The sequence below is a fragment of the Saccostrea cucullata genome, unplaced genomic scaffold (genome assembly GCF_032062105.1).
Source record: "Saccostrea cucullata isolate Sc308-1 unplaced genomic scaffold, CSIRO_AGI_Scuc_v1 ctg626, whole genome shotgun sequence".
In the NCBI taxonomy this organism is placed as follows: domain Eukaryota; kingdom Metazoa; phylum Mollusca; class Bivalvia; order Ostreida; family Ostreidae; genus Saccostrea; species Saccostrea cuccullata.
The window spans coordinates 267497-283726 of NW_026931150.1; the positions used below are offsets into that span (position 1 = coordinate 267497).

At 33.6% G+C, this 16230-nt stretch overlaps 1 protein-coding gene across 1 annotated transcript in view; it reads right to left on the minus strand.

Annotated features, from left to right (window-relative positions):
• LOC134231578 (furin-like protease kpc-1) overlaps positions 1-16230 on the minus strand; it is a 47958-nt gene that overhangs the window by 20469 nt on the left and 11259 nt on the right. The window contains 1 exon segment of the mRNA XM_062713544.1: positions 13814-13933. Coding sequence (XP_062569528.1) covers positions 13814-13933 — 120 coding nt within the window.

Consider the following 16230-nt stretch of genomic DNA (forward strand, 5'->3'; position numbering starts at 1 on the left):
ACCCCCCCCCTCTGACCCTGGGGGCATAAAAAGAACCACTTTGCTAGATGCACCTTTCTTCATCATAAATATATATATACTTGGATCATTGGCATAAAACCAGAAGCAAAGGAAAATATTTTCAAAGAATTTATTTTTACTATACAATTAATAGAGCCCCTCCCTAACACCAGGACCCCTAACCCCGGGGCCATAAAATTCACAATTTTGGAAGAGGCATTCTTGCTCATCATAACTATGTGCTAAATTAGTTTATTTGATACCCAGAAGCAGAGAAGAAGATTTTCAAAGAATAATGAATTTTCACTATATAATCAATAGAGCCCCGCCCTAACACCAGAACCCCTGACCCTGGGGCCATAAAATTCACAAATCTGGAAGAGGCACTCTTGCAAATCATAACTATGTACTTAGTTAGTTTATTTAATACACAGAAGCAGAGAAGAAGATTTTCAAAGAATTAATGCATTTTCACTATATAATCTATAGAGCCCCACCCTAACACCAGAACCTCTGACCCTGGGGCCATAAAATTCACAAATCTGAAAGAGGCACTCTTGCAAATCATAACTCTGTGCTTATTTAGTTTATTTAACACCCAGGAGCAGAGAAGAAGATTTTCAAAGAAATAATGCATTTTCACTATATAATCTATAGAGCCCTGCCCTAACACCAGAACCCCTGACCCTGGGGCCATAAAATTCACAAATCTGGAAGAGGCACTCTTGCTCATTATAACTATGTGCTTAGTTAGTTTATTTAATACCCAGGAGCAGAGAAGAAGATTTTCAAAGAAATAATGCATTTTCATTATATAATCTATAGAGCCCCGCCCTAACACCAGTACCCCTGACCCTGGGGCCATAAAATTCACAAATCTGAAAGAGGCACTCTTGCTTATCATAACTATGTGCTTAGTTAGTTTATTTAATACCCAGGAGCAGAGAAGAAGATTTTCAAAGAAATAATGCATTTACACTATATAATCTATAGAGCCCCGCCCTAGCACTAGAACCCCTGACCCTGGGGCCATGAATTTCACAATTTTGGTAGAGGACTCAATGCTCATTACATTCATGCCAACAGTTTGCCTGCTTGATCTCCAGGAGTAAAGAAGAAGATTTTTAAAGATTGCAATAATTTTAGTGGTTTTGGCCCCACCCCTCAGGCCCCAGGGGGGTGGGGACCATGAAATTCACAATTTTTGTTCCCCTCCACCCATAGATGCTGTATACCAGATTTGGTTGAAATTGGTTCAGTGGTTTCAGAGAAGACCTCATAAGTTACTCAGGTGACCTAATAAAAATATATGTAACAGAGATAAGGTGAAGGGAAGGCACTATTTTCAAAAGGCACCGTGTAATTCATGGACTGGAGTCTTGGAGTGGAGTTTGGAGTGGAGTTTGGAATCAATTTTTGGAGTCAAGCAAAATTGCATTTGTTAATAGAAATAGAGTTCAGAGGAAACTAGTTTTTTCACCTAAAGCATAAACATTAATGGAACACACGTCTTTTCTGTTTGTCGATAGATAACACCTTTTCTTGAACTGTGGGGTGAATAGACATATTAATAAGTAGTCAAGACAATTAAAAACATACAGATTACCTCATGACATAACCTTTGATAGATTTTTTAATATTTCTTACTTTCATCAGTGCTCCAAGTCACACTTGCTCTTAGGTCGCAAAATGGCGACCTAAAATTTTTTTTGGTTGCCATTTCAGAATTTCTAGTCGCCATAATCAAATATTTCACTCGCCATAAAATAATGCATTTTGTGAATAAAACTTGATAATTTAAATAAGGATATGTATTATGTCTTTATTATATCAAACATTACTTATTACTGTGACTATAAAAATTTGCTAGGTTGAATGAAATATTTTTATTGAATACATGTAGTGTTATACCCTTATGGTTATACAGAAGAACACAAGAAATCTGAATACAGAAATAAAATTTTATCAAATGAAAATACAAGCTTGACAGCTGTTGAGACAGGACTTTGCCTGCTGTTTGTCATGTTTACTTACTACTACGTACCTAACCCATTACACAGTTATTATAAATGCCGCTAAAACACTCTTTATTAGCATGATTCATTGTATGCAAGCAATTGACCAAATGCTTCAATATTATAAACAAATTCGGATCTTAGAAAGTTTATGAAGTTTGGATGCCATTCTATCAGGAACATTATTTATACACGTCTCTGGTTCTATCAAACTTTGTACAGCATCAGCATGCTGCTATAAAATTACATGATCTAAGTCCATGCGAGGCTTTGTAAAGTGTATTTAAATATATGTCTTCAAACATTTTCTTGATAGAGAATCTTTACAAATGAAGTATCGATCCTGATCTTAAAAATGGACGTTTCCAGCCCAAATTTTCTCAGTCGCGAAAATGCGAGTGTGTTTTCATTTTTAGTCGCAAAATCAATTTTTTGGTCGCATTTGCGACCATTTTAGTCGCAACTTGGAGCACTGTTCATATATTATTTCTTACTTTCATATATGGTGATATTTGAACCATGAGGAAAAAGTTTTTAATATTTAGCATATTCATTTTTTGTTAAAATAATTTTTAATTTAGTATCCTTTAACTTTTCCTTCGGCTTTATAGATATAACATGAATAAATGAAATAATACTTATTACATTTTTTAATTTATCTTCTTATTATCCCTCTGCGCCTCTTCTTTTCATGCCCTCGTAATAGAAGATTCGAGGGTATTTAATTTTTGCCTTGTCTGTCTATCTGTCTGTTACTCTGTTTATCAGCACAAAATTCAATCCTATCCAAAGCTTTTGAGTGGGTAGGGCTATGGATTTCATATTTCATATGTGTATTTCTTGTGACAAAACTTCTCTTCTGGGATCACCAAATTTGACCTCTTGACATTGAACTTAGGTTTTGACCCACTTTTACCAATAATTTCTTAACTTTAACCATAGCCAGTATTTTTTTTATTAGTTGACGCTAGGGCTTTCATACTTGACATATGCATCCACTGTAATAAGACCTTTCATTAGGTATAAAATATTTGTACATTTGACCTTAGAAAAGTTGACCAGCTTTTTAAAATATCTTGATCATAACGTCTGAACTGTTAGTACTAATGCTTTCATGCTTTTAAGGTATATTCCTTATGACAAGACTTTTATTGGGTATGACAATATTTGACCTTTTGACATTGACCTTAACTTTTGACCCACTTTGACCTAGACCATTTGAGAAATTTCAACCCTCGCCATAAGCTGCCAGACAGGGGCATCAGTGTTTCACAAATACATCTTGTTGATAAATTATGATATAAAGAATATTTTAAAACATCTGCTACCATGGAATAGTTCTGTGATTTTCCTCAATGATAAAAGTCATTGAACTGTTCATCGAAAATAAACTATCAAATACCTTAAGGTCAAGATCTAGTAAATGAAAGGTGCCTACAGATTTATCAAACTTGAGAAATAAATTCCTTTATTGATGCTTTATAACTATAGCTTGGTCAAATAAGGTGTTTCGGGGCATAATTTGTAGGTAAACAAGATGAAAAACTGTATTTTAAACTGTCATTTTCAATGAAAAATAAAGAAAACCAGTCATGAATATGGGAGTTTTTTTCGTATTCGGCAAAGGAAATGTATCCAGATTGCCTACAGTCTCTCAGAAAACGGTAATTAGTATGTTCATGGCCTCTTCTTTAAATCAATAACAAATTTAATATAGGTATCCGGTTTACTTTTTATATGATTTTAAATTGAATGACATGAAAATACCCTATTTTCTACATAATTCTACAAAAGCCGTAAAGTACGGGAAAACAAAAGTTGAAATTGATTATGACATCATTATGGATCTAGCACCAAAAAATTAGTCTCAAGTTATTTACTAGATCTTGACCTTAATAACGGGACTGCTATAATACTTGGAGGAAAACACTGGCTAATCCTAATAATAAGGTCTTTGATCACATTATCAATCAGTTTTATTTAGGTTAGTAGTTGTAGGAAGTTATCAATTAATTTTGATTTAGGTGGTTATTAGTTCAATATTAATGTTCAACATACTTACAATGTATATACAAATGTACCAAATATTTATTAAATTAGAGGTTTATCTTGCCAATAAATTATTTTAGAATATTGAAGACAATCATACAAATGTCATTTCTGAAAAAAAAAATTCTGCATAATTATGTTTAAAGAAAATCTCAGACTCCAAAAAATTGACTCCAAACTCCACTCCAAACTCCACTCCATAACTCCACTCCAAGACTCCAGTCCATGAATTACACGGTGCCTTTTCAAAATTGCCTAAAAGCTTCAGGCAATCAGTTCTTGGGTTGGACAAAATGTATGTTGCCGTTAAACACAGTGGTGTCCAATTTAGACAGGTTTTACTGTATGTATTTTAATAATTTAAGAAGAATTGAAACTTATATTTACTTCATTTTTTTCATTTCCTTAATCTGTTTCCTCCAAGCCTGTAATGGACGACACACCTGTTAACATGAGCAGAGCATGGGTCACTAAAGAGTTTTAAGATAAGTTCAACATTGCACCCTTAACTTTGCCAACTCTTTCCCCCAAATGAAACAAGGGTCCGGGTGATAAGACTTTGAATCAACTTATGATGCCTCCTTTTTGAGTGTATTATCAGGCATGTGCAGGCGTATTAGGGATCCCCTCAGTACAACACGGTGCCAAACAACACAGATCTCACTTCATAACACAGATACTCCGCTTACCTTTTACACACATCAATTTATTGCTAGCTCTGATAAGAGGCACATCACTGAACTGCTCTCTTGGCTGCTGAAGGTGCCATTTATCATACAGTACTTCTTTAATCTTTTTATGGCTGGTTTTCTTGAAAGATTTACTGCAGACACTCCTCAAACACTTTTACAGAAGTCAATCAGCTTTTTTCGAGTTTTTTGTTTACAGAATACTCAAGAGTCTTGTAACTAAATATAGTTTTATTTCTATCCCATACAGAGGTTACCATGTAATTCCAAAATCAACATTCTAATTCAGTAAATGTTTCTCTTAAATCTATATTTCTACCACTATAAATTAATACATAATAAGCACCAAACTTTGGCCCTTAAGATTTTAAAAAGATGCTTTTTTTGTTGTTGTTGTTGCATACAGGTACATATTTCCTCAAGCCAAAAAAATGTATCCAATATTCATTTTACATACCTTTTTCTCAAAACAGGAAATATGGCTATTATGTGGTGAAATTATCTACAATAATTCCTGTATCATAACACTGATATTATTTGATTGATATAAAATTGTTTTTATTGTTTCCAACATATGACTAGTCAGAAAGACCTATTAAATCATCTTGTCTATCAAGGTTTAACCTAGGAAATTATCCAGAATAAAGTACATGTACCCAGTCTGAGAGTCATATACATGTACTTATAGATTAAAACTGAAATTTATACAAAGGGGATTTCATTTCATCACTGAAAACAATATTACCCCTGCGAAATGATATTCATGATTTTAAGAACCTTTATGAGTTGTTCATAATTGTTCATGAATGGTTCTTAAAGGATTCTTAACAGGTTCATAAAAGTAGTTCATGAATAAAATTCATGAAAACATTCATAATTCATAGTTCATGAACAAATGATGAACAAATATGAATATTGGTAATTTTCAGTTTAAAGAAAAAAACTTAGTAGTTCAAGGTAATGAATGTTCATGAATTTTCATGAAGACTAAAAATGTAAAAATAATTGTCACAAACGATCGCCAGAAAACACTCATTACTCCCATAATACAACTTTTGCATGCAGATGCAATTGTTGAACAAGCCCCTGATTTAATTAATAACATGCTTTTGTTTTGATTTTGAAAGTATGGGATCAGGGCCAAGTAGGGGAACATAAGAGGTTAAAATCACTATTTTCTACTCTATGTAATTGATAACTTAGATTCTTCAGGATAATAAAACTCTGTTATGAACTGTCTAGAAGGGAGATTATAATTAAATTATGATCGTAATTTAAAGAACACTGCATCAATATTGACAGCATTTTATTCTCATATTGAATTACTGATGTTTCTTCATCATTTAAACTGGCCAGCTATATTAAAATTGTGCTTTAAATTATCTCATTTTTCACGACACAACTTTGTTCGACCGAATTTTCTCTATTTGTCAAACTTTTAACAAGTTGTAAGAAAATGAAACAGACTTACAGTCTAGGAAAAATTTCATAATCTTCCTAAAAACGTATCATAAATTTATTGACAACTAAAAAATTATATCTCTTGTCCGTACTGTACCGTACCATTCTTGGGTCGAAAAGCTTTATACAGGTTGGGAACACATCCCCTTTAGCGAGATCATCTCGCTAAAGCGCGATTATCCCTCTTTAGCGGGAGAAAAAACATTACCATAAACGGGAATTTTGTTGTTTTCGTTATGAAATAATCAAAAATCTCGTGCATATTGAAAATCCGGGAGAAAGCTGTATTGACGCGTAAATTTACTACAAAAAACTGACAATATTGACCAGAAATTTAAGACAATCACCGCTGCGTGTGAGAATAAGATGCTGAAATCCACGTGTAAATCGTGCCTTTTTAGCGAAGGTTTCAACATTTACAGTCAGATATGTTTTTGAAGCATATAAATTATGTATAGATATCCAAATTATATTCGTTAGGGTCTTAGCTATCCATTCTTGTACAAATTTTAAAAATAATGATCTTTAGAAACCCATGATATTTGCTTCAATATTTGATCTTTAGTTGACGCGAAGAAATACGGAAGCGCAGCAGGGTTGTTACGTTTGTGGAAAAGTCATGATAAAAAAAAAAACAAGTATAAACTGAGATGTGTATAGAATATGGGTAAACCATTAATTTAATGGAATATTGAAAACAATTTCATGAAAAAGGTTTAAATTGAGTCTAACCGATACTGACTTAGTACAAATGTTGATGCTGAATTGTTGTAAATTCAGGAAAGCATGATTCAACGGCGTCGGACGCAAATTGGAAAAAAGGGGGGTGTCTAATTCAAAGAGAAAAAAATCAACCTAAAAAAAAACTTGACAAAAAGAAGAGAATTTGACCATTATCCAAACCTCAAAATCCTATTTCGTACGGGTAGAGGGGGGGGGGGGTAGCTTCGAACTTTTTTCAGTTACCACTTACCATCTTTTCATTAATACAGAAACGTGCCTGTTGATAGTGTAAAACATGTTACCTTGAATTAAATTTCATAACTAAACGAAATTAGAGAAACAGAAATGCGAAATTGCATTGTTGAAATTGCTGCTACTTACGTAGACGTGTTGTTAATTATAATTTCAAAAAGTATTCCCTAGGTATTTTTACCGGTGGCAATGAACAGTTCTTCGTTTGAGGACACTTTAATTGCGTTGGAAACATATGTTGGGATCCTGCATCAATTAAAATGTGTAAATTTAAAAAGGAAATCAGATACCGGTACTTTCCAAAACATAGGCTACATGAAAGCACACAGACCAGGTGGCATTTTTATATTTAAAAAAAGGGGGGGGGGGCTTCTGAAAAAGCTGCCCCCAAAAATGAAATAAATAAAAAAAAAGCTAAAAGTTTATTGTTATTGTTAAATGCCGAGTCGGCAAATTTTCAGCCGTGTTTTGGCGGCAAAGACATCTATTTTGAAAGAATATCTACGAACATTGCTTGGAATACTTCGAATTTTACATTTTATTATACTTTGTAATTGTTTTATTGAGTTAATAAGAGATGCTATTGTCACCTTTAATAGCTTCCTTATTAGAAGATCGAGCCTTAATTGATCACCGATAAGACTTTCAATTAAAATGGTAAAGATTTAAAAATGGTTATGTCGATAGCTTTTACCATGCCTGATAAGAGTCTCGGTATATGATACATTTAAAGAAATCTAGTCGCACAACCTACCTACTGTATTTGTTTCTAGTACCCCCCCCCCCCTATCCGTCCATCTACATGTACCATCTCTTGCCGTCTAAAATATCACGTTTCCAGTATAACTTGCAAAGTTTGAGACAGTGTAATAATATAGGATAAAATAATTTTTAGGGTTGATTAATTTACGTAGAACGAGAATTTGAATTGACACTGAACGTATTATTTTCACGGGTAAAATATACAGAAAAATTAATATATCCGTTAGAAGATCCTGGAAACTCTGACGAGTGTAGCAAAGAACCAATGAGGGCACTTCTTACAGTAAGAAGGTGGGACTTTATACCAGTCAATCAGGCGATTTGAGAATTTATAGGTCACCAAACAGACTTCGTGTCGAGATCGTCATGCCCTATCGAAATTCCAAAGTGACGGTCACCCCATCACTATATCATGCTGTATATACACCCGCTTTTCAAGCAGGCGTATTAAAAAAAATAAGGTAAACAATAGTTACATGCAATTACAATAACCGTAAAACCGGAGTAAGTTTAGTTGTACTGATAATTATCACCTGTGGTCCTTCGTAGAAAGGCTACGCTATTGTTCATGAACTTATTCTAATTTCCATGATTTGCAGCAGTAGTGACAATATTTTGAAGCAAATTTATTGAGATGAGACAATAAATATTTATCGAATGGGTTAACATTCTCCCGGATTTTCCTTTTTCAGAAGTTAACACGATTACAGTTTGAATCGGTGTACAAATCTCGGTTTTCCGAGATGTATTTTCTCCCGATACAGAGGGATAATCGCGCTTTAGCGAGATGATCTCGCTAAAGGGGATGTGTTCCCAACCTGTTATATTTTGATGTTGTTATAAAGTCACATTTTTCTGTCCATCGTGTGTAAATGATACAGCACAGGCTGCATGGTTGTGAAGAAGCTATGACATGAACCACATCCGTATTTTTAGTCTATTCTCCTATACACTTTCATAGCTCAGGGTACTCAGTTTGAGGGAGAGTGGTTCCAAGAGATATTTGTTGTCCTCTGATACGGAGGCGGCCATACTTGAATACGAAAATATGGCTCTACAGGTATAATTAAAAAAAAATCCAATTCAATAAATGATATAACTTATATTAATTTTAAAAAATTAATTTCAGTGAAAAATCATTCAGTTAGTGTTTGTTATTTTTTGTTTAACAAAAATCTTGACAATTCGAAACTATTTCTTAATTAGCTCTGCATGACACTTTTTAAAAGGCGCAAACTTTGAAACGCGCGAGACGTTGAAAAGTGAATCGGTAGAGTGGGAGGATTATTAGCGTAGTCATTCTTTGTCAACCTTTGAAGAAAATAACAGAATACGAAGAAGGAATATCCAGAGGATCAATTTACTTCATAACTGCAGATATTAGTGGTGAGTTACAAAAAAATGGAGGCAATCGCTGAATCTGTGAGATATTTGTCAAGATGTTAATGTCTATTTGTAAGAGTTCAGTCATGTCCTTTTTATTGAAAATTTTGTCAAACTTTGTTATGAGTAAGAATCCAACCAAATTACGTTACATTTAATAATTAAAGATTGAAACATTCATCCTGTTCACCTATAACATCTTGAACATGGCGGGCATGGGAAACAGGCTAAACTCCCGCTCGGAATGCTTTAAAATATGGCAGTGCCTATGATGCAGAATTAAATGAAACAAATATGCAAGTCAAGTTTTCACATTTATGAGCATTTTCAGAAAATCTTTGTTCTTGTAGGGAAAAGAGAAGCAGTTCACAGATAATGTTAATGAGTTGAGATCAGAAGATTAAAAAACTCTGGCTGCCAAAAAAAAACAATATATAAAAAATCCAGGCTCTTGAAGAAAAACAAAAGAAAGGAATGAAAATATGAATTGTAATCGATCAAAGGATCCAAGTGATGAAATTCTGAAAATTCCACAGGGAAAGCCAATAAGATTTTTTTTATTTGACCACCTCTGCTCAAAATCCTTGAAAGCCCTTTTAGCTGATGCCCTAATTGCTGAACACACTTTTCTGCCAGACAGTGAGACTTGGATTAAAAATCATTCCATTTTAGGCATACACTTTGAAATACGCTGAATAAGGAACCCACTCTCCTCTTGACCAAGTAAGGTTAAGGATTCTGCAAAGAGTCGCGTTTGAATTGAAATTTTTCATAATTTATTCCTAAAAAACTTTTACAAATTATTCATGAATAGTTCATGAAAATGCATTGAACCTTTTAATATCATTCATGAACTTTTCTTGAAAGTTCATGAATATAATTCATGAACTTTTCTTGAAAGTTCAAGAATTATTCTTGATCGTTTTGCAGGCATTTAAAAAATCCAAGTTTGTTCATGAACAACAAATAATTCTTGAATATTCTTGAACTTGGTTTTCATGAATAAAATCCATGAAATCATGAGTGTCCAATTTTAACTTCATGGGATCTTCATGAACAATTCATGAGCTGATTCAAGAATATAATTCATGAACTTTTCTTAAAGGTTCAAGAATTATTCTTGATCATTTCGCAGGGGTAGGACATGTAGAATGATCTGTCCTTTCATATTTCCTGAGATCCTGCAACTTTGGTCTCTTTTCATGCAAAGTTTATTAAAGGGATATGACATTCTCCTTTAATCATGCACATTCCACCTTTCATCTAATTTCCACCTAACTGTAGATCAGTATCAAAGAGGTCTTTGAAGGTCATGCATCAAATATACTTCATGTTGCCTTGAAGTTCATTTTTCTTCCTACTCCGATAATCTGCACAGATTCAAACAGCGGTCTACCACTCCTTGCATCCTCAGACCCATCATCAAGGTTATAAACATTATTTTTTTTTTTATTAATTCACCAAAAAGGGGATCATTCTCATAAATCAGCTACAATTGATAAACTACATCTAGCTTTGCCAGAGACAGAATACCAGGATATTACCTGGAGCCACATTGTAGTCAAAATGCCAAAGCATCTAACAAACAAGCCCATGACTTCCTGAAAATCAAGGGCTTCAGCCAGTGGTGCAAAGCATCAGCAGTTATCTTCTCCCCCAGTATAAATATGTGGCATCAATAATAATACAAGCACCTAAATCAAGTCGGACAGCTCAATGATAGTTATCTTCTGGTTTATATTGGTCATAAACTGTGTCTTACCACCCATAAAGTCTTGCCTATAGGTGAAGAGAATATAAAATAAATGCTTAGGTGGTTTTTCATTTCAAGTAGCTAATAAATGGTGTAATTTGACATCATTATAATTGTTGTATAGGGAAAATTGACAGTGGGGGTGTGTGAAATATTTGACAGGTTTGACTTTATAGAAAGAAACTTTCACTTTGATTATAGAATTTTCTGAACAATCAAATTAGACTTTTTGTTAATTGAATAAGAAATGCATATGTTGCAAATATGGAAATACTTCTATAAGATATGTGTATGATTGATGTATACTCATTAATCAAGGACCCTCAGATGTATAATCAAAACTAAATTTAAGTCATTGTAGTTTAAGGTTTCAAAAACCTAAAATGTCCAAAACTTGTGACATAATAAGGTCGCTTTCCTCCCATATTTTAAGCCTAGCAGACAGCAAAAGGCCCTTATCATGGCCTGAAGATGCCACTACAGGCAACCATTGGAAGCACAGGCAAGCCAGTTCTACATTATGATTTATGTCTTTGGAAATGACATTAATTTTTCCTGAGGGGTCTCTCATTCGAAAGCATGCAAAGTTGCATTGTTAGCATTTTGCATTGGAATCGATACTCGCAGAATATTTCCTCTTAGAAGTTATCACCAAAGAGGGATGTGGTTCTCAGAATATCAATGTAAATGTCACTCTCTTCTACTGAGGCCATTCTGTTCTCTTTATGTAACATTATCTAGCCTTCCTGTCTGCTATTAAACAGGGGGACTTCTAAAAGACTAAACGTGTGACAATATTCTTTTCATATTTAGGAAGAAAATTGGTCAATGACAAGTATAAATTAGTATAACTTTGAAAGCATGATGTGTGACATTCTCTGCTTCCAAGACAATGTAGCCAAAAGAAAAGTGATTTAATATTCTTGTAAAGACCAGATGGTTAAATACTAGTTTCATATTACACAAACTAGACCTGCATAAGGGTAATTTGTTCAGTTATGGCATTTTTGCTTTTTTCGGAAAATGCAGTCCTCCGATAAAATTTTCCCCTCTTAATAAGGTTCTTTAAAATTCTAAATTGCAACCTAGCTCATTCAATTCATTCTTCATCCTTTATGGACCTCATAACTAAACTTCTTTCTTTTTTCAAATTAATTAGAATCAAGGACTGGTCTTTTAGAGTTTGGTTCAGTTTTTGACCTCTGTAACATGTACACTTGCCAACAACAGCATCCAATTCCTAACTAACAATTTTCAATGTACGTAAATAAAAACAAAAACAAGCCCAGTATATTAGTTTTGGCAAGCAAACTCAATCTAGCTCCTCACCAGAGCATCAAGCAGGAGATAGAAATGTATTAGTTTCAAAGTGAAAACAATGATTAATACGCAGCTGGATAACCAAGCCCAGTTCTCTCCCCTTCTGTTTCTGAAGCTGTCAATTTAACAAGGGTTAATTACCAGTAAATGTGTGGCCCTTCCAAGAAAACAAGCTAGAAATTGCCTATTCTCATTATCTCAATTCTAACCTTCCATGTTACTGCCTGTTTCTTATGTTGTAGCCTGCAGATGCTAAAATTGAATTTACAGTAAACAAATTTCAAAGTCGTCTTTGCGGGAAGCCAGTGGTTGAGAAACATCAATACTCCCAATATACACAAATTTTCAACTTGAAAGAATTTTCTAATCGATGTAAAAACTTGTAATTTATGCCTTTGATTTTTTTTCTTCTTCAGATTATGAATGAATAAGAGATCAAAACTAATAACCAAAATCTTCTGGAATTTTGATCAAATTCTGATTATAGTCGAACATTGAGATGTGAATGGTTTTGTACAGGATGAGTCTAATGGAACATGAAACTTGCTCAGAGTTTATGTTTAGCAAGTGTCTTTAACACTTCTGAAAATTCTTTGTTGGCAGTAAATATTCTCCTCCTAAGCCTTTGTATAATTCCAAAGAGGCTAAAAAGAGACACTTCAATTTAAAAATAAACCCTAATAACTCAAATTCTAATGTTAATGTTTACAGTCATGATAGATTTATCTCTGCAGATTTATCTTCTGAATCTTGGTGCACAAAACCATCTTTTTTAGAACTGAACAAGCTCTTTAAATGTAGTCAATCCCAGAACCTAAAAGTACATATAATATCACAAAAAAAATCCTCATCTTAAAATATTGATTAAATGAATCAATATATTATGGAAGTACTGGTACATGCAATTTTCTGCCTGATCATGCATGTCCTCCGTCGACCTCAAATTAATAAATTATGCCAGCATATTTCATTAAAGTCTAATATGAGGCATTGCTGTACATACTTCAAATATTCTGTTCACCTGTGACACAGTGACAGCTTTATAAAAAATCACCACGGAATACTTTGGATAAAGTCAAGTTTATCATTTCATTAATTATGAATATGAATAGCTTAAACCTAATGATGATTAATGAAACTTAATATTAATCTGACATTCCTAGCTCCAAAATATTCAAACATGTTTATTTTCATGCACTTTATGATTTTCTGTCCATGGTTTGTGTGGGGGTCTGGACCACCTCTTAAATGCATCATTTCTGCTACCTGCCCCTCCCTTATTCCCTCATAAATACATGAAGCACTACTTACTCTGGCTTTATTTGTTGACTCCCTTTCAAAATCTGAATTAGTGGTAATTTCCAATTACCCTGTTTTTTAGTTTAGATTCCCGCTTTGGCACTTACCAGATACCACATCCTGGGCCACTTTGGGTCATTGAATTTGTCATTAAAGCTGATGCTGCTGGAGTAATATCTGTCACGTTTTACCCGTTTTTTAACAACCTGCTGTTCTAACCATTTTACCTACAAAGAAAGAATTAAGAATTGTGTAAGTGATTAAAAAAACATTTAATTGTAACACTTGCAGAATGTTAAAAAAACACTTGCAGAGTGTCTGATTTCTATGAGATGAAAAAGACTACTTAAAATTTTGAAATAAATAATTTCATTTGGAAACTTATCTATTTCTAAATCTTGTGAGATGTTTTATAACATCAAATATTTATAAATTTCACTGATTTTTTTTAATGATTGAATTTTGTAGTTGAATGAATTTTAAATTAATTTATCAATGAAAATAAATGTGAGGAACATAATAATTTATTTAAAAACTCCTTTTCCACATAGAGAGAAAAAGCTCCCAGCTTTTCATGATAAAATTCAGTGTATCTGAAAATATTTTTTATGGTAAGTTTTTCACCATATCACCTTAACAAAACACAGGTGAATGCCTTAGTGAGAATCTTTGAGAGGCAGATGTTGGAGAGGAACGTGGGACTGTTTATTGTAATAAGGAGGCTATATCTATCAGTGATACTGTTATTGTTACACAAACACAACCTCCTGACAGCATTCCTATCCCTCCCCATCATCCCTCACTTGTCATCAGGGACAGGGAGCTCTCTCAATACAAACATCAGCTTCTCTTTTGTCAGGCAAATCTACACCTCTTATCTCTCCAAAAAAAAATCTTTTTTTTAAAAAATGAAACAAAATGACTAAACTTTCTGCACTATTTGAAAATTTCGATCTATGCAAAATTAGTTCAAAGAGTTAACAAAATATGTCCATAGGAGTGTCCCTGCCCAGGGTGCATCTAGCAACAGGAAATGTAGGTACTATCTTGCTTCTTTGATTAAATGAAAGATAAATGAGGAGAATTTGGACACAGTTGACAAGTTCTCACCAACATGTATCAGTGTATGTATATTGAAGAAATTCTTTAATTTTTTAAGCATTTTGAATAGCTACCACTGATTGTATCTGTATATGAAGATTGATGAAAATACCTTGAATGGTTTCTTTGAAATTGAGCTAAACACAAATTTAAGAAAGTGAGGTCATGGTCACAGGAAAGGTCAAGGATAGCTTTTTGAAAAGCTTTGTATCAGCATAAAATCAGGTTTGATAAAAACACCTTGAACACCCTTTTTTAAACTGAAGAAATTGCAAAGTCTGATGATGGATAGAAGGAAGAATGGATGGAAAGACAGACAACAGAACACAAATACTTTATGCCCAGGCCATATTTATGTTGGGGCATTAAAATATTCTCTCTTTAGATTTCTACTTGTTGAAATTCAAATGTAAAAATGAACTCTGGGTATTTTCATTTTTACTGTCCCTTTACACTTGCAGCATCCACATCATTGGCAGGTTTCTTAAGTAGTAACCTTCCCATCTTTCTTGTCTGATATCTACTGGATCATTCACCAAAAATATTGGGAAGTTTTCAACAAACAAGTACCAGGTAATTATTTGTTATTAGAATTTTTACCGGGTCATCACAGAGATGTATCAAAAAGTTCTCTCCATGTTCCTAGTTGATTAAACAGCAAATGGAACATCGCAAACTGAAGAGATGGTCTTCTCTCTAAATAGCTCGTCATTCCTCACCAAAGATAAGTGATATTGAACTTCTTTATCGTGTATATAAATAAATTGCCAAACTTTCTGGATCATTCATCCCATTTAACATTCTAAGAATGTCTGAAATCCGGAGAAAACAGATAGCCTTACTATTTCCTGTTTTCACAGACTAATGAGTAATCATGATGAAAAATTCTCACAATAGGGAAAAATAGTCTTAAAGAATGCTTCTTGTACAATTAAAAAAGTAAGTAACACAGACAATACAGTATGCTCATGTACATATGTTGTACTTTGCCTCCTGTGGTGTTGCATTCATGATTGAGCATTTTATGCAGAGTAGCCAGTGAAAGATGATGAGAGAGAGAGAGAGAGAGAGAGTAAAATGGTCCTGAAGATTCTGAGATTCTTTAAAGTTACTACTTAGTACAGTGTACTTGGAGAATTCTGACACATGTCCTGAGTATGGGTCATGTAGGGGTCAGGAGGATTTAATGAGGTTTTGATGAAGGAACATGTTGAGTTGGAGTTATTTAAGTAATGACGTGGAGCTGCTGGCATTAGATAATCAATTGCTGGAAATGATAGGATCCAATGAGGACACATGTACACTTTAGTTGTAAGGATACAGTGATACATGGGTTGTATTGATCACAAGGGTTCTTGATACACATATTACATCGCCAAGTATGATACAGTTCAAATTATTTTTCATTGTCCAATATGCAATT